Source organism: Ornithorhynchus anatinus, chromosome 6 (assembly GCF_004115215.2).
Source record: "Ornithorhynchus anatinus isolate Pmale09 chromosome 6, mOrnAna1.pri.v4, whole genome shotgun sequence".
NCBI classification, from domain to species: domain Eukaryota; kingdom Metazoa; phylum Chordata; class Mammalia; order Monotremata; family Ornithorhynchidae; genus Ornithorhynchus; species Ornithorhynchus anatinus.
This window is the reverse complement of record NC_041733.1, coordinates 2,411,127-2,438,893: the sequence shown is the minus strand read 5'-3', so window position 1 is coordinate 2,438,893 and position 27,767 is coordinate 2,411,127. Positions and strand designations below refer to the sequence as shown.

The window sequence follows — 27,767 nt, the reverse complement described above, 5'->3', positions numbered from 1 at the left end:
GTCATGGGTTCGCATCCCGGTTCGGCCACTTGTCAGCTGTGTGACTGTGGGCGAGTCGCTTAACTTCTCGGTGCCTCAGTTCCCTCATCTGTAAAATGGGGATGAAGACCGTGAGCCCCACGTGGGACAGCCTGATTCCCCCGTGTCTACCCCAGCGCTTAGAACAGTGCTCGGCACATAGTAAGCGCTTACAAATACCATCCCGGTCATTTTTTGAAGGCGGGAGGGCCATTTAACTATCAGATTGAAGAACGTGTGGCATTCAAACCGTAGTGACCTTAAGCTACTCGAGGACAAGAATCCCGTCAACTAATTCCAGCATACTCTCTCAAGTGCTTAGCATGGTGCTCTGCACACAGTCAGAACTCCAGCGCTTAGAACAGTGCTCGGCACATAGTAAGCGCTTAACAAATACCAACATTATTATTAACTCACCATATACTACCGATCGATCGGTAATAGGGACTGTTTTTGACCCCCGACTGGGTATCGGGTGCATTGAACTAAATATGCGGGAAAGTCCGCAGAAGGCCAAGACATTCTAATAGGTGAAACTCTAATAGCCGTGAGAACCAGCTCTGACCGTAAGTCAGTCAGTCGTTCAATCAGTCGATCCAAGTCGATCATTCGGTGGTATTTACTGGACGCTCACTGTGCAGAAATAGCAACAGAGAAGCAGCGTGGCTTAGTGGATAGAGCCCCGGCCTGGGAGTCAGAAGGACCTCGGTTCTAATCCCGACTCCACCCCTTGTCTGCTTTATCTTCTCTGGCCTTCAGTTACCTCATCTGGAAAATGGGGATTAAGACGGATCTGTTACCGATTTGTACAGTCCAAGCGCTTAGTACAGTGCTCTGCACCTAGTAAGCGCTCCATAAATACTACTGAACGAACGAATGAGAGACCGTGAGCCTCATTTGGGACGGGGACCGTGACCAACCTGATGCCTAGTACAGTGCTCTGCACACAGTAAGCGCTCAATAGATACGATCGAATGAATTGAATGACTGAACTCGTCCCTGTCCCGGTGCTTAGAACAGTGCTTGGCACAGGGTAAACACTTCACAAGTACCGTAATAACGTCGTAACTAAGCGCTTGGGAGAGTGCAAAAAGAGACAGTCGGTAGAAACATTCCCTGCTCACCGGAAACTTACAGTTCCGAGGGGAAGGGGGCATAAAATAAATGGCAGATGTGAACATCAGTGCTGTGGGGCTGAGGGCGGAGTGAAAGTCGAGTGCTTAAAGGCTACAAATCCGAGTACGTAGACGGGGCGCAGAAGGGAGAGGGAATAGGGGAAATGAGAGTGCTTAGTCGGGGAAGTCCTCTTGGAGGAGATGGGATTTTAGTAAGGCTTGGAAGGTGGGGAAATTAATAATGATAATGTTGGTATTTGTTAAGCGCTTACTTTGTGCAGAGCGCTGTTCTAAGCGCTGGGGTAGACACAGGGGAATCAGGTCGTCCCACGTGGGGCTCACGGTCTTCATCCCCATTTGACAGATGAGGGAACTGAGGCACAGAGAAGTGAAGTGACTTGCCCGCAGTCGCACAGCTTGTTACGATAGGGGAGAGAGAGCTGATCATATCGCCAACGTAAAAGTTCGAGATTTGGGTCGACGTGCTCCTCGCCTAGGAGGGAGATATCGGTCATCCAGGCCCCTCAGAAGCAGCTCCAGAAATGGGCGAGAGAGCACGGTTGCAAGTAGTTCCGCAGCCAACCGAACCCATTTGCTTGTTTAGAGGACTAACCCCGTCAAGCTCGCGTACGCTAAGACGGTTCCCTACCGAGCGGTCTTAATACTCCGTAGGTGCCGTGCTCCAGAGCAGACGTCTTTAACAGCAAGCAACTTACTATGGTCGAGAAGAGAATGCTGATGAAGTTTCTTACCTTCTGTTCGGACTACGAGCAGCATCCCGAGGAATACCGAGGTGAAGTTTTTTCACTAGGCCGTACGCTCCCTTCCCACCCTGTTTCCGTCGGCGATCACCGGGGCCCGGCTTCTCACGCGTCTCGCTTTCTGCATTCATTCTGAATCGTAACCTTTGCCGTTACCCTCGGAAAGCAGTCGTGGAAAGTCACCCCGGCATTCCCTGCCACCTCCTCAGACTTCAAAGGGGATTTTGTTTGTGTCTTCCAGTCTCTTGACAGAGAAACAACCGCTCGTTCTGTCCTGTTCCCGGCTGATTCTCGGTTGTACTCTTTGACGATCGAGAGGGCGGACTTTCCGCCCGCCGGTTCCGGCGACATCTTGCCCCGCGTTCTTTTTTCCGCTTTAGAAATGCCACAGATGCGTCTGAGCGGGATCAAAAAGGGCACGTGTAACCCGGGTGACTTCGTAGTTCTGTAGAACGCAAATTCACGTTTTTCCTGTTAGCGCCGGACCTGGCGGGGAGACAGAAGGGGGCTCATTGAACATAAAAGCGAATGGAAGACTAATAATTGGGAAAACCCTTCGTAAAATTTTGCCCCGGCGAATCCGGAGTCGCCGAAAGGAAATCGCCGTATGCCGGGAAGCGGCATGGCCTGGTAGATAGAGCGCAGGTCCCGGGAGTCGGAAGGTCCTGGGTTCCAATGCCGCCTCCGCCCCGTTTGTCAACTCTGTGACCTCGGGCAAGTCACTTCACTTCCTGCGTCTCGGTTGCCTCATCCGTAAAATGGGGATGAAGACCGAGCCCCACACGTGTCGGGGCTGGTGTCCATCCTGATTAGCTTGTATCTACCCCAGCGCTTAGAACGGTGCTTGACACGTGGTAAACGCTTAACAAATACCATCACTGTCGTCATTATTAAGTCCTTGCCAGGCAGCAAAGCGGGCCTGCTGTGCGGGCTGTGATGTGATAAGGCCACCAGGTTCGTCTGGGACAGGATATTGAGCTGTGGTCCTACAAACATGAGCAGAGAGAGAGAGTATGGCGTAGTGGAAAGTGCACGGGCCCGGGGGTCAGGGGACCTGGATTCTCATCCCACCTCGGCCACGTGTCTGCTGTATGACCGTGGCCAAGTCTAGACTGTAAACTCGCTGTGGGCAGGGAATTGGTCTCTGTTATTTTGCGGTATTGCACTCTCTCCCGAGCGCCTAGTACAGTGTTCGGCACACAGTAAGTGCTCAATAAGTGCGACCGCCTGATCGACAAGCCTCTTCAATTTTCTGGGCCTCAGTTTCCTCACCTGTAAAATGGGGACTAGATTCATTCATTCGATTGTGGTTACTGCGCGGTGACTGTGTGCAGAGCACTGTCCTAAGCGCTTGGAAAGTACATCACAGCGATAGAGAGAGACAATCCCTGCCCACAACGGGTTTATAGCCTTCTCCCTCCCCCGTAGGCAGGGAACACCGTTTGGGACAGGAACTGTGTCCAAACTGATTATTTTGTATTTACCCCATTGCTTAGTGCAGTGCTTTGGCTTAAAGTAAGCCCTTCACATTCATTCATTCATTCATTCAATAGTATTTATCGAGCGCTTACTACGTGCGGAGCACCGTACCAAGCGCTTGGAATGGACAAATCGGGAACAGAGAGAGACGGTCCCTGCCCTCTGACGGGCTTGCGGTCGAATAGGGGGAGACGGACAGACGAGAGCGATAGCGATAAATAGAATCGAGGGGCTGAACATCTCATTAAAACAATGGCAACTAAATGGAATCAAGGCGATGTACATCTCATTAACAAAATAAATAGGGACAAAATAATAGTAATATTGATAAAATAATATTATAGTTGTAGTTAGCATTATTAGGGGAAGCAGCGCGGCTCAGTGGAAAGAGCCACTTGGGCTTGGGAGTCAGAGGTCATGGGTCCGACTCGCGGCTCTGCCACTCGTCAGCCGTGTGACCGTGGGCGAGTCACTTCACTTCTCTGGGCCTCAGTGACCTCATCTGTAAAATGGGGATTAACCGTGAGCTTCACGTGGGTCGACCTGATGGATGACCCTGTATCTCCCCCAGCGCTTAGAACAGTGCTCTGCACATAGTGAGCGCTTAACAAATCCCAATATTATTATTCTTCTTCTTCTTTAGCCTTTTGAAACATCTGATTCCATCTGCCCTTCCCCAGAGGAAGAAACCTCCTGTTCTGTGGTGCCCATCTGTTGGCTGGAGCCTTTTTTTTCACCATCCAAAAGGGAGGCAGGCCTTCCCTCTCAGCCCGGCCCTCTTCCTCCTCAACGTAAAAAAGACAGGATGTGGCCGCCTGCCGTCAGTTCCGGGAGTTACCTCACCCTTTCCGTAAACGTCACCGCCGTCGAGAAACCGTCCATCCTTTGATTAGAAGTCCCGGTCGGTACTGGTAAACGGTCCCTAAATCCTATTTAATGGGCATCAGACGCGCCCGTCTTTCGGCCACAGAACGGTCGCCTGGGAGTTTCCGATGTGTTTTCTCGGACTCGAGCGCAAAAGGTGACGTAGTTCAGAATGTAAAGCCACAATCCCAACACGCCTCTTGGAAAAGGAGTCTCTCGTTTGTCTTTATTTGGTATTCTCCGTTCCTGTCGACAGGAGGTCGGCGCTCTGAGATGGAAGTTCTGCGTAGCAGCCCTGGGTTGGCAGTGTCACAGTGAAATCGCGAGTGTCATTCGATAGTGATAATAATGGTGGTATCTAAGCGTGTATGACATTCGTTCATTCAGCTGTATTTATTGAGCGCTTACCGTGTGCAGAGCACCGTGCGGAGAGCTTGGAAAGTACAGTTGGGCAACAGAGGCGATCCCTACCCACCAACGGGCTCACAGTCTAGAAGCCGGGAGTCGGGGAACAGAACCAAACGCTGGACAGGCATCGATAGCATCGAAACGGATAAATAGAATTTTAGATATAGAAACAGAATTATAAATATAATCGTATAATAATGTTGGCATTTGTTAAGCGCTTACTATGTGCAGAGCACTGTTCTAAGCGCTGGGGTAGACACGGGAATCAGGCGGTCCCACGTGGGGCTCACAGGCTTCATCCCCATTTTACAGATGAGGTAACTGAGGCCCCGAGAAGTGAAGCGACTCGCCCACAGTCACGCAGCCGACGAGTGGCCGGGCCGGGATTCGGACCCAGGACCTCTGACTCCAAAGCCCGGGCTCTTTCCACTGAGCCGAGCACTGCTGTGCCAGTCACTGGGGTAGATGCAAGGTAATCAGCTCGTGCCCCACCATAGGGAGCTCGCCGTCTTCATCCCCGTCTTGCAGATGAGGTAACCGAGGCCCAGAGGAGTGAAGTGTCTCGCCCGAGGTCACGCGGCAGACTCGGGGCGGAGGCGAGATTAGAACCCGGGTCCCGTAAGTCCCAAAGACGCGCAGTGGCCGAGAGGGGTAGTACCAGATCCCCCCTGTGGGATCCGTCCTCCGGCGGCTTCTCTCTCAACCCCGGAGCGAAGGGTTCGCAGAGATCAGGGCAGCGCTAGTCACTTGTCAGCTGTTGCTTTGGATGCGGGCCACCCGGAGAAGCAGCGCGGCCCAGAGGCAAGAGCGCGGGCTTGGGAGCCAGAGGCTGTGGGTTCCGACCCCGGCTCCACCACTCATCCGCTGTGTGGCGTGGGGTTGCGCGTCACGTAGATTCTCCGGGGCTGTCGCCTCATCCGTAAAATGGGGATTTAAGACTGTGAGCCCCGTGAGGGACGGAGACCGTGTCCAACTTACCAGCTCGTAGACCTAACGTTTTTACGAACGCACCCCAGCGCTTAGCGCGGTGCCTGGCACATTGTAAGTACTTAACGGGTAGACCCGGGGTGGGTGGGGATTTTTCTCTTATTGCCGAATTGCGCTTTCCAGGCGCTTAGTACAGTGCTCTGCGCACAGTAAGCGCTCAGTAAATACAAGTGAATGAACGAACAAGTACCATTTAGGGGGGGGGAAAAACCCCCCAGAACGACAGGCGACCCACCTCTCCGGGGACTAATAATAACGTTGGTATTTGTTAAGCGCTTCCTATGTGCAGAGCGCCGTTCTAAGCGCCGGGGTAGATCCGGGGTCATCAGGTGGCCCCGCGTGAGGCCCACGGTCCTAATCCCCATTTTGCAGCTGAGGGGACGGAGGCACCGAGAAGTGAAGCGACTCGCCCGCGGTCACACGGCTGCCGAGGGGCAGAGCCGGGATTCGAACCCGTGACCTCGGACTCCCAAGCCCGGGCTCTTTCCGCCGAGCCCCGCTGCCCCTCCGGTGATCCCTCCCCCGTGCTTGCGGGCGCTTGGAGCGGAGGGCCCCAGGCGGATCTCCGGGGGTGGGTTTCCCATCAGGGGCGAGTCACCGGAGACCTGACGGGTGAGAAGGGGGTGGCGACGGTCCCGGTGCGGTTCTTCAATCCTGCTTCTCTCTCTTTCACTAGCTTACGAGGGACGTACCTTTTCTGACTATTTAAAGACTCAGAAACTAACCCCGAACCTACAGCATTTCATCCTCCATTCCATCGCGATGACGTCGGAGGCGGCCACCCCGACCCTGGAAGGTCTCAGAGCCACGAAGAACTTCCTTCAGTGTCTTGGGCGCTATGGCAACACTCCCTTTTTGTTCCCTTTGTACGGCCAAGGAGAGATCCCCCAGTGCTTCTGCAGGTAAGCCGGGCCCCGGGACCCGGTCGCTTAGAGACGTGGCTCGGTGGGAAGGGCCCGGGCTTCGGAGTCGGAGGGCGTGGGTTCGAATCCCGGCTCTGCCGCTTGTCAGCTGTGGGACTTCGGGCGGGTCGCTTGACTTCTCGGGGCCTCACAGTCACCTCATCTGTAAAATGGGGATGAAGACCGTGAGCCCCCCGTGGGACGACCCGATTCCCCCGTGTCCACCCCGGCGCTTAGGACGGTGCTCGGCACGTGGTAGGCGCCTAACGGATACCAACGCTATCATTCTTTTTATCATCGTTAAAATCAGGCGACGGTCCGAAACCGGTTAGAGTAAGCCCGAACGTCAGCTCCTTTCTCTGGGAGGAAGCCGGTGGGAAGCGTCCCGACTTGGGAAGCTGTTCGTTTCTACGCCCCAGGGAGACCGAGGAGAGCACGTGAGATGCTACTGGATCAGATCTCAGCCAGGAAGCCCCCGGAATTTCTCGACCACCCATTGACTAGAGAGCACTGAGAGAAATGATCAGTGGTGGTATTTGTTAAGCGCTTACTGTGCGCGGAGCACTGTTCCGAGCGCCGGGGGAGATAGGGGGTCATCAGGTCGTCCCACGTGAGGCTCACCGTCAATCCCCATTTTACAGATGAGGGAACCGAGGCCCGGAGAAGTGAAGTGACCTGCCCCCGGTCACACAGCTGACGGGTGGCAGAGCCGGGAGTCGAACCCACGACCCCTGACTCCGAAGCCCGGGCTCTCTCCACTGAGGCACGAGCGGGGGTGAGTGCGGGGGTGCGGGACCTGCTCCCGCGAGACCAGGGAGGAAGGGGGATGGGATGGAGGAACGCGTTCTCCTCCCCCAGCCTTTCTCCTCCCGTGCGGTCGCCCCCCGACCCTCAGAGACCCTTTGGATTTTCTTCTCAGAAATCAGTCGACGGCCCTCCCCGCCCAAAACCGGTCTACCCCCTTCCAGAGCCGGCCCGTCCCCTCTCGAATTCTAGAGAACTCTAGAGAAGCGGCTCGGTGGAGAGGGCCCGGGCTTGGGAGTCAGAGGTCATGGGTTCGAATCCCGGCTCCGTGCATCGTGCCGACTCGGGGCAAGTCACTCAACTTCTCCGTGCCCCGGTTACCTCATCTGTAAAATGGGGATTGAGGCTGTGAGCCCCACGTGGGACAATCGGATCACCCGTTGTCCTCGTCCGTCCGTCTCCCCCGATCAGACCGTGGGCCCGTCAGACGGCGGGGACCCTCTCTGTCTGTTGCCGACTCGTTCGTTCCAAGCGCTTAGTCCAGTGCTCGGCACATAGTAAGCGCTCAGTAAATACTGACGAATGAATGAATGAATTGTATCCCCCCCCCCCCCCCCCAGCGCTTAGAGCCGTGCTCTGCACGTAGTAAGCGCTTGACAGATACCATCATCATTATCATTAGAATAGGCCCATCCGTTCCAGAGCTCCGTAGAACTGGCCCGTCGTCCCTGGCGATCTCAAGTGGAAAGTGAGCGCCTACGTACCCCGGCTGACTCCCTTCCCCTCCGAAAGTCGAGCGATGAATCCCTTCCTTTTCCCCGCTTACTCCTCTCGCTCTCCAGCCCTCTTTCCCGGCTGAAGTATTCTGTAAGCGCAGCCGACCGTTTTCCAAGGAAAAGTGACATCTAGTTAGAGTCGATCCAAGTCGAGGCCTGAAGCTCTAGTCCGAGGCCACCAGTTCTCCCAAGATTGGGTTGATTTGAGACGTAAGTAGCGTCCCCCCCCCGTTTGGGACAGGGACCGGGACCCGTCTGCTTATTTTCTTTCATTCAGTCAGTCGTATTTAGTGAGCGTCTCCTACGTGCAGAGGGTTCGGGAGAGTACAGTGCGACCGTAAGTGGACGCATCCCCTGCCCGCAACGAGCTTCCGGTCTAGAGGAGGGGAGACGGACATCGGCACAAATAAGTAAATGACAGGTTTGGACGTAAGTGCCGTGGGACTGGAAGAGGGGAAGAGCAAAGGAGCAAAGCAGCACGATGCAAGTGGGAGAAGAGGAAAGCGGGGGAGGTCTGGCAAGGCCTCGTGTCAACTCCAGCGCTTAGTACGGTGGTTTGCGCGTACTCAGTGTTTAACAGATATCACAGTGGTAAAATGATACTTCGTATTATTCCGTTTCCAATTCACTTTTAACCGTCCGTAAGCTCGAAATCTATTGCGTGAAGTCGGATGGATGGGCTCCAACTCAGATCAGAAAAATCACAAGATTTTTTTCGTCATAAAATCCAAGGGGAAGGTTTAAGGTAACGCTGGTGTGATAAACTCCATTTCTAGTGGGGTCGTGTGTATACATGAGAAGCAGCGTGGCTCAGTGGAAAGAGCCCGGGCTTGGGAGTCCGAGGTCATGGGATCGAATCCCGGCTCTGCCACGCGTCAGCTGTGTGACTGTGGGCGAGTCACTTCACTTCTCTGTGTCTCGGTGACCTCATCCGTAAAATGGGGATGAAGACTGTGAGCCTCACGGGGGACAACCTGATGACCCTGTACCTCCCCCAGCGCTTAGAAAAGTGCTCTGCACATAGTAAGCGCTTAACAAATACCAACATTATTATATGAACGTACATACGCACACGCATATATATATAAAACTTGCCCATATGCTGAAATATTGGTGTGCATTTTACTTAACTTAGGCTGATTGCCCTCCAAATCCTTAAGGGAATCGGGTGAGTATTGTTCCGTCTGTATCCTAAAGTAGGAACCCCACCTCCTATACATCACAGCCTACAGTTTTTATCACCAGGTTATCAGAACAAGGTGTCACCTGTTCTGTGATTTCTCGCCACTGTCCTACATTCTGTTTTAATGTGAGCCTCTTAAACGTTCTTCGCAGCCAGTTACAGTGTGTGTTCTCATCAAGGCTACTGTTATAAATGGCATGCATGCATATTTATGTGAATGATTCAAAGACATTTGTAAGTCACATCCTTGCATTCTAAATGAATTCTGCATAAACAGAACGACAGTCCATAACCACCGAAGACACCTTTATGATTAAAAGGGGCATTAGACCTCTATTGGTTTAAAGTGCTTTAAATTTTGGAAGAGAAAATTAAACTACCTAGGTACCCGACTGCGCGCCCCCTGATACGTCAAGCGCAAAAGAGAGATTTCTGCCCTCGTAAATCGAGCCGAATGTGAAGGAAAGCCATCTAGCTTCACTGTGTTCCGGTTTAGCGGGCGGAAGAATGCCTCCCCGGCCCGACTCCCTCCCTCCCGGTCGGTCGGTGGGGTTCGAACGGGAGCCGCCGAGCGTTCACCTTTGAGAGCGCCCGCCGCCCGGCAGCGGGTCCGAGGGGAGAGGCCCGGTTCGATCCGGACCGAATCCCCTGCGTCGCGTGGCTTGCTGCCGACCGGCCTCCGGAACCTCCCGGGGTTCCGAAAATGATCCGAGCCCGTCGTCCTTTGCCGTGAGGTGGAGCGACCTCGGTGGGCCCCGACAGACCGGCGCCCCGGGGTCGGCCGTCCTCCTGGGGACGACTCCTCTGTTCCTGGAAGCTTGAAAATTTCCCAAGTGGCTCTCGGTCATGGGATTGGATATCTGTTAAGCGCTTACGATGTGCCGGCCGCCGTAATAATAACAGTACTTTTTTGTTAAGCGCTTACTGTGTGCCAGGCAACTGTTCTAAGAGGCAGGGTAGATCTTCAAGATAATCGGGATGGACACAGTCCCTGTCCCACATAGGGCTCACGGTCTTAAACCCCGTTTTACAGACGAGGGAACCGAGGCCCAGTGAAGTGACTTGCCCACAGTCACGCAGCTGACACGTGGCAGAGGCGGGATTCGAACCCGTGACCTCTGGCTCCCGAGCCCGGCCTCTTTCCACTGAGCCAGGCTGCTTCTCTAACCTCCTTGGTTAGAGCCAAGGAGGGCGGAGTCAGGACCGAGATGGTCTCCCCGAGGGGAGGAACCAGCCCCAGTCCCCGGGGATTTGGGCACCCGGGTGATCTGTCACCAGCCAGGCGCGATTTCCCCAGCCCTGCCACCAAATCACCCCGCACGGAGGGAGTAATAATATTATTTGTTAAGCACTTAGTACGTGCCGGGCACCGTACTGAGCGGCGGGGCGGATTCGAGCGGATCGGGGCGGACGTAGTCCCTGTCCCACGCGGGGCTCCCGGTCTCCAGCCCCATTTGACAGACGAGGTCACTGAGGCCCAGAGAAAGCAAGTGACTCGCCCAAGGTCACACGGCAGACGGGGGGGGCGGAGCCGGGATTAGAACCCGTGACCTTCCGACTCCCAGGCCCGCGCCCTGTCCGCTGCGGCGCCGAGCCGAGAAAGGAGGCGCTGCCCCGGCCGCGGAGACAAGTCGTTTGACCGAGGAGGATTGAAGAAGTGGCACCGCGCATTCCGTTCGTTCGTAAACGATTATTTATAGAGACTTGGGTCGGATTCCGGATCGTTAACACCATTCGATGGCGTTGACCCTCTTCCCTCTTACCTGTACTTTACTGCTTTTACTCCATTATTTCTTTCCAACCTCCCGCCCCTCAGATCAAAAGGCCAATCGATCCACCCGAGCAGTCGAAGGTTGTCTAAATGCACTTAGCGAAGCGCTAGCGGAGGCGGTCTCGTCATCCGCCTGCCTAATGGCCAGCTCGGCCCCCGGAGGGAATCGTCAGGCAGCGAGAAGGCCCGCGGAATCGCCGCTCTCCCAGCGGCGTCGGGGTTGGACGCCGGGAGCTGGGCGTATCCCAGCCGGACAGTCACGGAGGCCCTGGTCCGTGGCCAGGTCGGAACGGTCCGAATTTGGATTCTCTTCTAACGGCCAAACGAGGGGCCGCGGACCGCGGCGGAGGACACCGTCGCGTTCGAAGGAGGGTTGCGACCCACTGCCCCGTCTTTCAAAAGTGGCCTAAATTCTGTGGCCAGATCAAGAAGATTCATTCATTCCATAGTATTTATTGAGCGCTTACTGTGTGCAGAGCCCCGGACTAAGCGCTTGGAATGGACGAATCGTCCCCGCCCACTGACGGGCTTACGGTCCGATCGGGGGAGACGGACAAAAGCGAGGGCGATAAATAGAATCGAGGGGAAGAACATCTCATTAAAACAAAATAAATAGGGTCATGATAAAGAGGGTAATGGGTAAGATCTGATGAAGATGGAGAAGCGGCACGGCCTAGCGGAGAGAACGCGGGCCTGGGAATCAGAAGGACCGGAAGCAGCGTGGCTCAGTGGCAAGAGCCCGGGCTTGGGAGTCGGAGGTCATGGGTTCGGATCCCGGCTCCGCCACTCGTCAGCTGTGTGACTGTGGGCGAGTCACTTGGCTTCTGTGCCTCGGTTACCTCATCTGTAAAATGGGGATTAAGATTGCGAGCCTCACCTGGGACAACCTGATGACCCTGTATCTACCCCGGCGCTTAGAACGGTGCTCTGCACGTAGTAAGCGCTTAACAAATACCAACATTATTAAGGCCCTGGGTTCTAGCTCGTCCTCTCTACCGTAAGCTCATTGTGGCCAGAGAACGTGTCCGTTTATGGTTGTATTGTCCTGTCCCAAGCACTCGGTACTGTGCTCTGCACGCACTAAGCGCTCAGTAAGTACAATTGAAATGTAATTGAATAATCCCAGCTCTGCCACTTGTCTGCTGTGTGACCTTGGGCCTCTGTGCCTCAGTTACCTCACCTGGAAAATGGGGATTGAGGCCGTGAGCCCCATAGGGGACGTAGACCGTGTCCAACCTGATTACCTCGCATCTACGCCAGCGCTCAGTACGGCGGCACATTGTAGGTATTTAACAGATAACACAGAGAAGCAGCGTGGCTCAGTGGAAAGAGCACGGGCTTGGGAGCCAGAGGTCATGCGTTCGAATCCCGGCTCTGCCACTTGGCGGCGGTGTGACCGTGGGCGAGTCACTTCACTTCTCTGGGCCTCAGTGACCTCATCTGGAAAATGGGGATTTAGACCGGGAGCCCCACGTGGGACAACCTGATGACCTTGTACGTACCCCAGCGATGCCGCCATTATTATTATTAATCCCCATTTTACGGGTGGAGTAACCGAGTAACTGATACGTTCGTATCCACCCCAGCGCTCAGTACGGTGCTCGGCACATAGTAAGCGCCTAACTAATACCAGAATTGTCGGTTGAAAAATCTTCCCCAAAGCAGCTTGAGCACAGAGTGTTTCACTTCACTTCTCTGGGCCTCAGTTCCCTCATCTGAAAAATGGGGATTAAGACCGTGAGCCTCACGTGGGACAACCTGATTACCCCGTATCTCCCCCGGCGCTCTGCACATAGTAAGCGCTTAACAAATACCGACAGTATTATTAAAAAGAGAAAAAGTTGACCTCTGCAACAGCTCTGTGCAGAAAGAGGAAGCCGCGTGGCCCAGTCAGTAGAGCACGGGCCTGGGAATCCAATTCCGGCTCTGCCCCGGCTGCGCCGTGTAACCTCGGCCAAGTTACTTCGCTTCTCTGTGCCTCGGTTACCCCATCTGTAAAATGGGAATTAAGACCGGCAGCCCCACGCCGGGGCATGGACTATGTCCGACTGGATCGGCGCGTATCTACCCCAGCGCTTAGAACGGCGTCCGGCCCATCGTAAGCGCTTAACGAATCCCATTGAAAAACAAAAAAAAGAGGAAGGGGGAGCAGAGTATCTGCAGGCTCCTCCTGCTGTCTTCCCACCAAGATTTGGGCAGCGGCACGGCCTGGTGGCAGGAACACGGGCCTGGGGGGTCAGAGGACGTGGGTTCTAATCCCAGCTCCGCCGCCCGTCTGCTGCGTGGCCTCGGACAAGTCACTTCACTTCTCTGTGCCTCAGTTACCTCTGGAAAATGGGGATTAAGACCGAGGTTTAAAAAAAATAGCCGTAGTTGAGCAAGAGAAAGGACGCTGGGGTGCTAGAGCGACAGGATCAGGGAGGTAGGCCTTGTGTTATGAGCGGCTGCCAGGGGAGATCAGGCCCACCCCTGGGTGGCTGAGGGACCCCAGGAAACAGTCACCAATCCCGGCGTGTTCTGGCCTTGCGGACAGTTGAAAGAAACGGCAGAAGACTCGTCCCCCCCCTTCCCGCCCCCCCCACAGTCTTTACAGAGCCTCGGAATTGACGACGGGATGGGATGGCAACGCCCCACCCGGAGCAGCGCCCCCAACCACCGTCGGCGGGAATCCGGCAACCAGTCGGGCCGTCAGCCCTCCCTCCGATTTGCCGTGGAGGCGGAATCCCTGCGTCGCGGGGAATCTAGACTGCAAGCTGGTTGTGGGCGGGGGCTGTGTCTGCTCGTCACTGTACTGTGCTCCTCCAAGCGCTCGGTACGGCGAGCGAGTCAGTGAATGCCATCAAAGATGGCGGCAGGACCGGCGGTGGGAGAGGTCAGTGGCACTGGGCTTTAGACGAAGCGTGAGGGGATACGAAGGCGGGGGGTGGGAAGCAGAGGCGAGTCTAAACGTGGCCTCGCCAACTGGGGAATAGGAGGATCTGAAAGACCTTGCCAGGGGTGCGTTTGGTAGTTCCGGTTGAGAACGAAAATTCTCACTTGCCCAGACTCGGGGGCGGGAAACCACCAAGAAGGGGGAATGTGGCCTGGAGTCTGAAGCTACGGCCTGTGGTGATTTTTTAGTTTTTAATGCTATCTGTTAAGCGCTTACTCTGGATCCAGCACCAGGGTAATAATGTTGGTATTTGTAAAGCGCTCGCTACGTGCCGAGCACTGCTCTGAGCGCCGGGGTAGACACAGGGGAATCAGGTCGTCCCCCGTGGGGCTCGCAGTCTTCATCCCCATTGGACAGATGAGGTGACTGAGGCACAGAGAAGTGAAGTGACTCGCCCACAGCTGCCAAGTGGCAGAGCCGGGATTCGAACCCATGACCTCTGACTCCAAAGCCCCCTGCTCTCTGAGGCACCGAGAAGTTAAGTGACTTGCCCAAAGTCACACAGCTGGCAAGCGGCTGAGCCGGGAAGCCGGGCAGGCGGCCCAACGTAGCCAGCTCGGACGCAGTCCCTGTCTGGCGGTCGGGTTCACGGTCTAAGTAGCGGAAGAGAATTACCAGGTATTGAATCCCCGTTTTACAGATCGCTAGGTTGGTTCGGTGCACGTTCCAAGCGCTTAGTACAGTGCCCTGCACATAGTAAGCGCTCAATAAATACTAGTGAATGAATGAATGAATGAATAAAACGGGACCCCTGGGTCAGGAATGGCGAGGGCCAGGGGCGATTGGATATTTGCCCCTTAGCTGTGTGACTGTGGGCAGGTCACTTCACTTCCCTGTGCCTCAGTTCCCTCATCTGTAAAATGGGGGTGAAGGCCGTGAGCCTCACGGGGGAACAACCTGATGACCCTGTATCTCCCCCAGCGCTTAGAACAGCGCTCTGCACGTAGTAAGGGCTTAACAAATACCAACATTTTTATTATTATTTGGGGAAAGGCTGCTAATCGGCTGCTTGATCTAGCAGTCCGTCGTTTATCAAGTGAAGGATGTGAATCGGCGCTCGCGGGGAGATTGTCGACAGTCAGTGCGGGCAGAGCTGATTTAAATAAAGAATGGTTGAAACGTGAAACGAAGTGCAAGCGCAGCAACAGAAAGAAAGTGGTATAAATCGATCTGATGACGGGGGGTACTCGTCTCCTTAAATTTGGCAGGACACACGAGAGCACCCAGCTTCTAACCTCTACTCTTAAGGTGATGAATGAGACGTAAGTCGATTTCTCGGGTTTTAGAAAAATTCCTTGAAGGACCGTTTGGTTTTTCCTTGACTCCTGAGAGCATCTCCCAGATGGTTTTCTGCCCCGGGGCTTCTGCCTCTTCCTGGCTTCAGCCCGCCTTTGGCCTCCACCTGTTTCTGGCAGGGGCTTCTGGAGAGAAAGGGACTCCCCTTTGTGACTGGGATGGGGGCCAGACGCACTTGGGGTTGGTAAAGAGGAATTTAAATAGTATTTTTCGATGATATTTCTGAAGTGTTTGCTATGTGCCGGGCACTGCGCTAAAGCACTGGGGAATGATCCAAGCACGGGGCTCACTGTCTCAATCCCCGTTTTACGGAGGAAGTGACTGAGTCACGGAGAAGCGGAGTGACCTGCCCAAGATGGCCCGGCAGAGCGGCGGCCCAGGCAGGATCAGAACCCGGGTCCTGCCGACTCCCAGGTCCGCGTTCTATCCACGAGGTCACGTGCCGTCTCGATTTTATATCGGAGCTGTAAACAGAGTCTGCCTTGCCACTAGGCCAAGCCGCCGCTCGCCACGAAGTGTCCGGGAGAGGGGAAGATGAGTTTTAGTCGTGACGTGGGTAGGGACGAAAGGCGAAATAGAGCGGATTCTTGCACGATGGAGACGTAACTTCCCCCGTTATTTAGAGGAATGCTTTACTGAATCGTACGACGCGTCACGCGAGACGCCTTGATCCAAGGCGCTTTTTTTTTTTTTTTTGGTCTTAAACGGCACTCGTGAAGCACTTCCTATGCGGTGGGCACTGTACTGAGAGCTTAAAGTACTTTGCCTATCGCCTCTCTGATAGAACTCATTTTATCAAGTCTTTCTGAAGCGGAGAGAGCCAAATGCTATTTTCATTTCGCAGCCGAAAAAACTGACACCTGGAGACGTGGTGTGAATTGTTCAAGGTGATATGAGTAGTAATCGTACTCTTTATCAAGTGCTTATTGTGGTTGTTTTTGTTTGTTTGTTTTTTGTTGGGGTTTTTTGGGTATCTGTTAAGCGCTTACTATGTGCGGAGCACCGTTCTAAGCGCTGGGGTAGACACAGGGGAATCGGGCCGTCCCACGTGGGGCTCCCAGTCTTCATCCCCATTTTACAGATGAGGGAACTGAGGCACAGAGAAGTGAAGTGACTCGCCCCCAGTCGCGCAGCTGCCAAGCGGCAGAGCCGGGATCCGAACCCGTGACCTAGATAAACCGCCCTGATCGTGGCCGTCCCAGATGGGGCTCGAAGTCTGAGGAGGAAGGAAGATGGGTATTTCATCCCCGTTTTCCAGATGAGAAAATTGAGGTGACCCCCCCCCCTCCCCCGCCCCAAGAAAATGAAGCATCCAAAATAATCTGCGTCACCTAATCGTAACAAATATCTTAATGATTATTAGGCATCGTAATTATTATTATGGAGACACTCTCCTCCAGTAGATTGTAAGCTCCCTGAGGGAAGGATTGTGTCTTTTACCTCTCCCAGCAAACTGGGACAGCGCTTTGTGTACAAGTGCTTAAGGAAAGTCGAATGATGATGATGATCACTACCCTTTATGCCTTTAATAGACACAGACTGCTGGGTCAGCTCGTCATCGAGCCCCTCGGTGGGCAGGAATCGTCCCTATCTGTCGCCGAACTGTCCGTTCCGAGCGCTCAGTCCAGTGCTCTGCACGTAGTAAGCGCTCAGTAAATACGACTGAATGAATGAATCGAGGGAGACGTGGTGGATGCGTGACGTGGAAACGTCACGCCAACTCTTCAAATGGGATCAAGTCAGAATCAAGTCGGAGTAGTATCGAGCGCTTACTACGTGCAGAGCACCGGACTGAGCGCTTGGAATGGACAGTTCGGCAACAGGTAGAGACCATCCCCGCCCAATGACGGGCTCACGGTCTAATCGGGGGAGACGGGAAAAAGCGAGACAACGTAATCACGATAAGTAAAATCAAGGGGTTGGACACGTCATTAACAAAATAAATAGGGTAATAAAAAATATATCCGTCAGAGGGGTTGGTAAAATTCCAGACAGCCCGAAAGTTGGGAGAATACCCACCGTCCGTCATTTTCTGAACTTCTGTGCCTGATTCCAAAGGGCACTCTACCCTTCCACCCTCTAGCTTTAGTATATATCGGCGGAGGGGCCGATTCGTAAAGTCTTGTAGGTAAGCGTGGTCAAGGGGGTTCGATCGTTTGTTTGTCTTTCCCTTGAGGAGAGAGTCGTACTTGGGATAAACAGCAAGGTGGTGAGACGATCCATCATTCTGAAACCCGTTCTGCGGTGATGGATGGATAGATCGGTAAAGTAACTCGGTGATCTTCGTTCTTTGCAGGTTATTCACAGATCAGTGAGCACCGTCGTTAATAAAGCCATGGGACCGCTTTCGGGTCCGGGCTCACGTTATTCCTCGGGCTGTGACGGGAAAAGACTTTGAATTGGGAAATCACCTTTTGATCGAAACCCGCATCGTAGCCGAGGGTGTGGTGCCGGCATGTGTACTTCCCAAGCGCCTGGTACAGTGCTCTGCACACAGCGAGCGCTCAATAAATGCGATCGAATGAATGAATGGTGCTGAGCGGTGGCTGGGAAGAATAGCTACTCCTTGCGGGGAGGTTTTGTCTTCCCAAATTCCCCTTCGTTTGAGGTGTTTGCAGCATCGTTTAGAAGGATAAAAGCGGTTTTGTTGGGATTTGGGGGGGGGGGGGGGGAGAAGGCTATTTGTTCATAAGAAGAAGAAGAATAGTTGGTATTTGTTAAGCGCTTACTATGTGCAGAGCACTGTTCTAAGCGCTGAGGTAGGCACAGGGGAATCAGGTCGTCCCACGTGGGGCTCACAGTCTTCATCCCCATTTTAATAATAATAATAATGTTGGGATTTGTTAAGCGGTTACTATGTGCAGAGCACTGTTCTAAGCGCTGGGGGAGATACGGGGTCATCAGGTCGTCCCCCGTGAGGCTCACAGTTAATCCCCATTTTACAGATGAGGAAACTTGAGGCCCAGAGAAGCGAAGTGACTCGCCCACAGTCACAAAGCTGCCGAGTGGCAGAGCCGGGATTCGAACCCATGACCTCGGACTCCAAAGCCCGGGCTCCTTCCACTGAGCCACGCTGCACTTACTGTGTTTCGGTCACTGCACCGTAAGCACCGAAGTAGATAGAGGCTAATCAGGTTGGACCCAGGCACTGTCCTATGTTCACTCAATAGTATTTATTGAGCGCTTACTATGTGCAGAGCACTGGACTAAGCGCTTGGAATGGACAAATCGGTAACAGATAGAGGCGGTCCCTGCCCTCCGACGGGCTCACGGTCTGATCGGGGAAGACGGACGGACAAGAACGATAGCAAGAAATAGAATCCAGGGGATGAACATCTCTCATGAAAACAATAGCCAGCTCAGTCTTAAGAGAAGCAGCGTGGCTCAGTGGAAAGAGCGCGGGCTTGGGAGTCAGAAGTCACGGGTTCGAATTCCGGCTCTGCCACTCGGCAGCCGTGTGACTGTGGGCGAGTCACTTCACTTCTCTGGGCCTCAGTGACTTCATCTGTAAAATGGGGATTTAGACCGGGAGCCCCACGTGGGACAACCTGATGACCTTGTACGTACCCCAGCGCTTAGAACAGCGTTTGGCGCTTAACGGATGCCGTCATTATTATTATCATTATTATTAATCCCCGTTTTACAGATGGAGTAACCGAGGCCCAGAGAAGTGAAGCGACTTGCCCAAGGGCACACGGCAGGCTCAGCGGAAAGAGCCCGGGCTGGGGAGTCGGAAGTCGTGGGTTCTAATCCCGGCTCTGCCACTTTTCATTCATTCAATAGTATCTATTGAGCGCTTACTATGTGCAGAGCACCGTACCAGGCGCTTGGAACGAACGAGTCGGCAACCGACGGAGACGGTCCCCGCCGTTCGACGGGCTCGCGGTCTAACCGGGGGGAGACGGACGGACGAGAACGGTGGCGATGAAGAGAGCCGAGGGGAAGGACGCCTCGTAAAAACGACGGCGACCGAATAGAATCGAGGCGATGGACATTTCATTGACAGAATAAATAGGGTGATGAAAATATGTACGGTCGAGCGGACGGGTACGGTGCCGAGGGGAGGGGAAGGGAGAGGGGGAGGAGCGGAGGGAGACGGGGGGGGGAGGGGGGGGGAAGAGGGTTAAGCGGGAGCAGAGGGAGAAGGGAGCTCAGGCTGGGAAGGCCCTTAAGGGCTGTGAGCCGAGGGAGAGAGGTGGCCTGCGAGCCGGGGAGGGGGAGGCGGGCGTCCCTCCTCTCCCATCCCCTCCTGGCCCTGCGGCCCCCACCCCAAGTTGGGACGGCCTAGCGAGCGGCGCGCGGTATCACACGGGAGCGAAAGGCCGGACTGGATCGAGCGGGAGCCCAACTCCCCGCGGCTTCGGCGGCCGCCCCCGACCGAGGCGGGGCTTTTCCCGGAGACCCGGAGGGGTCACAGACACGTACCGTTTACACATTTGGAATGAATCAAGGCTCTTGGCTCTCTGCTGGCAAGAGCTCACCTCCTCCGAGGGGCCTTCCCGGGCTGAGCTTCCCCTTTTCCCTCTGCTCCCTCTCTGCTCCCCCTCCGCTCCCGCCCCCTTCGCCTCCCCTCGGCTAAGCCCCCTTTCCCTCTGCTCCTCCCCCTACCTCTTCCCCTCCCCTCAGCACTGTGCTCATTTGTCTGTATTTTTTATTACCCTATTTATGTAGTTAATGAGGTGTCCGTCCCCTTGATTCTATTTATCGTGATTATGTTGCCTTGTTTTCTGTCCGTCCGTCTCCCCCGATTAGACCGTGAGCCCGTCGGTGGGCGGGGATCGTCTCTATCTGTCGCCGAACTGTCCGTTCCAGGCGCTTAGTCCGGTGCTCTGCACATAGTCAGCGCTCAATAAATGCCATTGAATGAATGAAAAGGTCAGCAAAGGGGAAGCGGTGTGGCCCAGTGGTTGGAGCACGGGCCCGGGAGTCAGAAGGACGTGGGTCGTAATCCCGGCTTCGCCACCTGTCTGCCGTACGACCTTTGGCAAGTCACTTCACGGTACAGTGCCTGGAACGTAGTAAGCGCTTAATAATAATAATAATGATAATGATGGTATTTGTTAAATGCTTACTATGTACCAAGCACTTTTCTAAGCACTGGGGTTGACATAAGCTAATCACATTGTCTCACGTGGGGCTCACAGTCTTAATCCCCATTTTACAGATGAGGGAACTGAGGCACAGAGAAGCTAAGCGACTTGCCCAAAATCACACAGCTGACAAGCGGCAGAGCCGGGATTAGGACCCACGACCTCCGACTCCCGAACCCGGGCTCTTTCCGCTGAGCCACGCTGCTTCTCATAACAAATAGCACTGCTTTAACAACTGCCGTAATTTTTATCATCATCACTCATTAGGCTTCAGTTACCTCATCTGTAAAATGTGGATCAAGACCGTGAGCCCCTTATGGGACACGAACAGATTAGCACGTATCTCCCCTGGCGCTTAGTATAGTGCCTGTGACGCGGTAAGCACCTGAAAAATATTTAAAAAAAAAAAAAAGTCGCCCTGTGCAGAATTTCAGGTAGGGTGGGGCTTAGCTGCGGCAGATTGTAGGGGGTTTTCTGTTTGTTTTTAATGGTATTTTAAGTGCTAAGCGGTAAGTCAAGCCATTAGAGAAAGAGAAGTCTTCGGTTTCGTTAGATCCCGATCAGAGTACGGTACGTCCACACTGTAACTTTCTCCGGGAGCAACAGATGAGGCGAGCCCGCAGCCTATTTTCTTTCTTGTTACATCGGTGTTTAATTAAAGAAAACGACGAGTCGGAGGCGGTTGCTTTCCGTGAAATGTAATGAAGATTTATTTTGGAAGTGACCTTCCCTGGATTAACCGAAACCGTAATCGGCAGAATTAATAGAATAATCAAATTATATACAAACTCATAAATCATCACGGGTAGCGCCGTCAAAAGTTCAGCTATTAACGGGTCCTATTGTTTCGCAGCCGCGTTAAAAATTACAACCGGTGATCCCTGCCTCGATAGGAACTGAGATTGCATTTAAAGGGTACGCGGGACCGGGGCTACCGGGCCCCGGATTTTCACAACTGTTAATTTAGCCGTAATGGGATTCGATGTCACCGGGGCAGAGTTGAAGCGGAGTACGGAGGTGTGCTGTCTTTCAGCGCGACCCGGGCATCGTCGGTGTAGGCTGCGGGTAGTTCATGAGAGGAATGTCAGTTTTAAGCGTCTGTCGTTCGGGGCCGACGGCATCGAAGAGTGGCCCGGAACTTTAGCCGGAGCCGGATCGCCCTGAATGGACTATTGTGTGGAAGTCGGCTCGGCCCCGCGGTTTTCCCGGCGCGCACCTGAAAGGCTCCGCTGAGGGAGAATCGAAGGGAGAGCTGGACGGATCTGCGGAGATCCAGAACGCCGAGGAGAGCGGGGTCACTAATAGTGGAGGGAGCGCAGGCCCGGGAGTCCGAAGGACCCGCGTTCTCATCCACTCGTCCGCTGCGTGACCTTAGGCGAGTCACTCCACTTCTCCGGGCCTCCGGTACCTCATCTGTTAAAAGCGGGGGTTAAGCCCGTGAGCCCCGTGTGGGACACGGACTGAGTCCAACCTGTATTAGCCTGCGTCTACCCCGGTGCCTAGAGAAGCACTGTGGCTCAGTGGAAAGAGCCCGGGCTTTGGAGTCGGAGGTCATGGGTTCGAATCCCGGCTCTGCCACTTGTCAGCTGTGTGACCGCGGGCAAGTCACTTCTCTGGGCCTCAGTTCCCTCATCTGTAAAATGGGGATGAAGACTGTGAGCCCCACGTGGGACGACCTGATTCCCCCGTGTCTACCCCAGCGCTTAGAACGGTGCTCGGCACCTAGTAAGCGCTTAACAAATGCCAACATTATTATTATTACTCAGTAGACACATTCCCCTGCCCTCCCCCTCCCCAGGTAACCCCTCACAGCGTTCCCGGTGCAGATTCGAACCCGACTCCTTCCATCCCCCTTCCCGGGGATCAGAGCTGGGGGAGCCGAAGGAGGGTCGTTCCTTGGCCGCTCTGCACCCGCGTGGGTCGTGGCCTCTTTCCTTATGGAGACGGTGATGCTTAAAAATAAATTCTGGTCTCAGCTTTGTGCAGTCAACCGGTCGCAGCTTACGGAAGCATAAAACCACTTTTATTAAGCAAAAGAGTAATAATTCCAAACCCCTTGAACCTGACCCGGAGGGATCATCTGTTGCCGAATCGTGCCTTCCAAGCGCTTAGTACAGGGCTCTGCACATAGTAAGCGCTCAATAAATCCTATTTAATGAATATTCAGTGATACGATCCGTAAACTACTCTGGATTGAGTAAAGACGTGGCTTTCTTCACCCTCAGACCCGCTGCAAAAATGTGCCGTTCACTTGAAGAAATAGCCCGTGGTTTTCCAAGCGAGGTCCGCCGGCCATCTGGGTTCAACAACAATAATAATAATAATAATAATAATGATATGGAAATATGGGCTGAGGCAAGTGGGGCTTTTCCAGGATTTGGGAGTTGAAGGCTAATATTAATCAGTGCTATTTATTGAGGAGTTAACTGTGTGCGGAGAGCTGCACTTGTGCATATTTGTATATATTATTTATTACTCTATTTTATTAATGATGTGCATATATCTGATTCTATTCCTCTTGATGGTATTGACGCCTGGCTACTTGTTTCGTGGTCCGTCTCCCCGTTTTAGACCGTGAGCCCGTCGTCGGGCCGGGACGGTCTCTATCTGTTGCCGCATGGTACATTCCAAGCGCTTAGTCCGGTGCTCTGCACACAGTAAGCGCTCAATAAATACGATTGAATGAATGAATGAATGAAAGGTTGGACACAGTCCCCGTCCCCCACGGGGCTCACACTTTTAATCCCCATTTTACGAATAAGCGCACTTGGGTCCCGACAGACATCCCGTGGCAAGCGGTGGTGGGATCTTTCCTCCCCGTGTCTGCGTCCTTCTGCACTGTGTATGTGTCCAATCAATCAATCAGTCAATCAATCATATTTATTGAGCGCCTGCTGTGTGCAGAGCACGGTACTAAGCTCTTGGGAGAGTACAATAGAACGATAAACAGACACATTCCCTGCCCACAGTGAGCTTCCAGGCTGGAGGGGGAGGCAGGGATGGATGGATGGATGGATGGATGGATGGATGGATGGATGGATGGATGGATGGATGGATGGATGGATAGATGGATAATAATGGTGGTATTTGTTAAGCTCTTACCATGTGCAAAGCACTCTTCTAAGCACTGGGGGGATACAAGGTGATCCGGTTGTCCCACATGGGGCTCACGGTATAAATCCCCATTTTGCAGATGAGGTAACTGAGGCTCAGAGAAGTTAAGTGACTTGCCCAGGGTCACACGGCTGGCGAGCGGCAGAGCCGGGATTAGAACCCGTGACCTCTGACTCCCAGTCGCTGCTTCTCGTGGTTCTCGCCGCCTCTCGTGCTTCTCAAATAAATAGGTACCTAGGGGCCGTAGGATGAAGAAATTAAGCAAGGCAGGGTGACGGAGAAGAGAGCGGGAGAAGAGGAGAGGAGGCCTTAGTCGGGAAAGGCCTCTCGGAGGAGACGGGCCCGCGATGAGGCTTTGAAGCGGTGGGCACAGTCATCGTCCGGAGGATTCGATGAGGGAGGCGTTCCGGGCCAGAGGCAGGACGTGAGCGGAGGGTCGGCGGTGAGACAAGACGGGATCGAGGCAGAGTGAGAAGGTTGGCCTTAGAGGAGCAGAGCGTGCCGGCTGGGTAGTCGTAATAATAATAACGTTGGTATTTGTTAAGCGCTTACTACGTGCAGAGCACCGTTCTAAGCGCCGGGGGAGATACCGGGGAATGAGGTTGTCCCACGTGAGGCTCGCGGTCTTCACCCCCGTTTTCCAGATGAGGGAACTGAGGCCCAGAGAAGTGAAGCGACTCGTCCACAGTCACACGGCTGACAAGGGGCGGGGCCGGGATGCGAACCCGTGACCCCTGACGCCCAAGCCCGGGCTCTTTCCACTGAGCCACGCTGCCTCTCTCGCAGGAGAGTTAACAGAGCGAGGTAGGAGAAGGCAGGGCGATGGACCGCTTTGAAGCCCGTGGTGAGGAGTGGCCTGAATGTTTCTATAGAAAAATTCATTCATTCAGTAGTATTTATTGAGCGCTTACTATGTGCGGAGCACTGGACTAAGCGCTTGGAATGGACAGTTGGGCAACAGATAGAGATAATCCCTGCCCAACGGCGGGCTCACAGTCCAAACGGGGGAGACAGACAACAAAACAAGTAGACAGACATCAATAGCGTCAAGATAAATACAGTCATAGATATATACACGTCATTAACAAAATGATCCCGGCCCCGGAGGGAGGTGTGGACTGGACTGGGGGGAGACAGGAGGCTGGGGGGTCAGCAAGGAGGCTGTTTATTAAGTTTAATAAGTGTTTATTAAGCACCTTCTGCTGTGTACTGGGATACACGCTTAGACACCCTCATTGGGCTCACAATCCATCTTATCCCCACTTTACAGATGAGGAAACTGAGGCCCAGAGAGGTTTAAGTGACTTGATTTTCACCCTCGCACTTGATTTTGCACCCTTTTTTACTCATTCATTCAATCTTATGTCTTGAGCGTTCACTGCGGGCAGAGCACTGTACTAAACGCTTTCAGTCCCACAGCACTTAGGTCCATATGTGTCCTTTATCTCTGTCAACGTCTGTCCCCATCTAGAGTGTCAGCTCGTTGTAGTTAGGGAACGTGTCTACCAACTCTGTTATAGCGTAGAGAAGCAGCGTGGCTCGGTGGAAAGAGCCCGGGCTTGGGAGTCAGAGGTCATGGGTTCGAATGCCGGCTCCATCGCCTGTCAGCTGTGTGACTGGGCAAGTCACTTAACTTCTGTGCCTCAGTTCCCTCATCTGTAAAATGGAGATTAAGACTGTGAGCCTCACGTGGGACAACCTGATTCCCCTGTATCTCCCCCAGCGCTTAGAACAGTGCTCTGCACACAGTAAGCGCTTAACAAATACCAACATTATTATTATTATTATTATTACTCTCCCAAGCGCTCAGTACAGCGCTCTGCATAAGTAAACATTCAATAAATACGATCACTTTGGTGACTGACTTGGAGGCAAGCTCTTCACACACTGTAGAGTGAATTCTCTTTGGTTCCGAGTTCAAGACAGTGATGCCGTCCTTCCCATAGAAGTAATCGTTTTTGTTGAGCACTCACTACGTGGGAAAGGATCAAACGGTGAGAAACAAATGTCCCCCGCCCTTCGAGGAGACTCTGTTCTCAGGGGAGAAACGGAAGCAGCATGGTGTAGAGGATAGAAGCTCTTGGGTTCTAATCCTGGCTCTGTCACTTGTCTGCTGTGTGACCTTGGGAAAGTCACTTCACTTCCTCTGTGCCTCAGTTTCCTCATCTATAAAATGAGGATCGAGACTATGAGCCCCACGTGGGAGAGGGCCTGGGTCCAACCCAATTTGCTGGTCTCCACCCCAGTGCTTAGTACGGTGCCTCTCACGTAACAAATACTTAAACGTCATAATAATAATTACTATTATTTGCAAATAGAATAATCAGACTAGTGAACTACATCCAAATTAGCGACCCGCCTCCACAGGACTTATATACCTATCCATCTGTAATTTATTTTAATGTCTGAGTCCCCATCTAGTCCGTATGCTCCCTGTAGGCAGGGATCATGTCTCCCTACTCAATTGATTTTTTTTTTTTTTACAGTATTCATTAAGTGCTTACTTTTTGCTCGACGCTGTACTAACCGCTGGGTTACAGACAGGTTAATCAGGTGGGGAAACAGTCCATGTCCCACACTGGGGCTCACCGTCTTCATCCCCATTTTACGGATGTGGTAAGAAATACCAAAGAGCCCGGGCTTGGGAGTCAGAGGTCATGGGTTCTAATCCCGGCTCCGCCGCTCGTCAGCTGTGTGACCTTGGACAAGTCGCTTAACTTCTCTGTGTCTCAGTTCCCTCATCTGTAAAATGGGGGTGAAGACCGTGAGCCCTACGTGGGATAGTCTGATGACCTTGTATCTACCCCAGCGCTTAGAACGGTGCTTGGCACATAGTAAGCGCTTAACGAATACCACCATTATTATTATTTGTCCAATGCTCTGCACTCAGTGGATAAGATCGATTGATTGAATAAACACCGTCACCTCATGGGTGTGACTGGCGAGGGGAATGGCACGAAGCCACCTCTGTTCAAGGGGACCCCGCCAATGAGGATGCAAAGAGAACTGGTTGCCGAACTGTGCTTTCCGAGCACTCGGTACAGTGCCCCGCACGCAGTAAGCGCTCGATAAATACGCCTGAAACGAATTGGATTGAATTTCCAAGAACAAGTTACAGACGGGAAAAGAATTGGGAAGAGAACAGCGTGGCCTAATTCGGAACAGTCGCCGTTAACCCTCTCTTCTTTCCGTTCCGTCTCCAGGATGTGCGCGGTATTCGGAGGAATCTACTGCCTTCGCCATTCGGTCCAGTGCCTCGTAGTGGACAGAGAATCTGGAAAGTAAGGACACTTGAAGTAACCTTCCTCTATTTGCTCACCAAACCCCGATGAAAAATGCCAGAGTCAAGTCCAAAAAAAAAAAAAAAAAAATGATTCTTCAAAGATCCTCCTTGGTATTAATAACATATCAACCTTGATTAAAAGTAATTTGTGTGTAGGTCCTCCAGAACGAGGGAAGTGGGTCCGGAATATAGAAACGAAATTAATTTCCTCGCGATATGACTGCAGCTCCTGATCACCCAAGCTTGGAAGACAAATCATTTCAGCTGCCGGGGGGCTGGTGATGAGTGATGTCAGTTTTTCTTGTGGCCTTACCTACCTCTAATTGATTTTCATCAGATGACAACAAAGCCCTCTGTTATTGCATTTTTAAAAATGGAGCTCACCTAAAGACTCATCGGATTAATCTCTGCTGATAATGCATGTCACTCCCAGAGAAAAGACTTTAATGAGTTTTTAGGTAGATTGTTGTCATAAACTATGCTGCCATCTTATCTGAGGATAAATTCTTTTACAACAGCATCAGGCCTCGGGGCAGGTTTTAAGTTGAAATAAGAAGAATTTGCCTCCTGCTCCTCCCCACCCCCCATTTTTCCCTTTAATTCGGCACTCGATTTTTCACCCCCGAGTACCGTGTACGTTTTCGTATTCGTATGTGCTCATTTTCAGGGATCGGCGACTTCGCTCTCGAAACGGGGTGATTGAGACACCCTAAAGATTAAGGCTACCGTCGGCTATAAACCAGAGTGTGAATGGGTCGGCCCGGCCGTTGACCTGGGGGTGGTTACCCATTTCGTATCCGGAGGAGGCTGTTTTTTAGGAGAGGTGAAAAGAGCGGTGTCTTAAGTTCTGAAAGGAAAAGGACCAGCCTCTGGATGGGAAGCACATTCAGCTTAGTCAAAAATTCGGTGGCTTACAGTACTTCAAGGATGTCCAGGGGCTCGATTTAATTACCGGTGCGTCGTTTTTTTGTCACGGGGCCCTCATCGGAGACTTTTCGGATGGATTCCCGTGCAGGAACCCTTCCGCTTCTTGGGCTGTAATCG

The 27,767-nt window shown here is 53.2% G+C and overlaps 1 protein-coding gene across 1 annotated transcript in view; it reads left to right on the top strand.

Moving 5' to 3' along the window:
• Positions 1 to 27,767, top strand: part of CHM (CHM Rab escort protein) — a 110,006-nt gene that overhangs the window by 47,015 nt on the left and 35,224 nt on the right. The window contains 3 exon segments of the mRNA XM_029067881.1: positions 1,806 to 1,926; positions 6,309 to 6,534; positions 26,644 to 26,721. Coding sequence (XP_028923714.1) covers positions 1,806 to 1,926; positions 6,309 to 6,534; positions 26,644 to 26,721 — 425 coding nt within the window.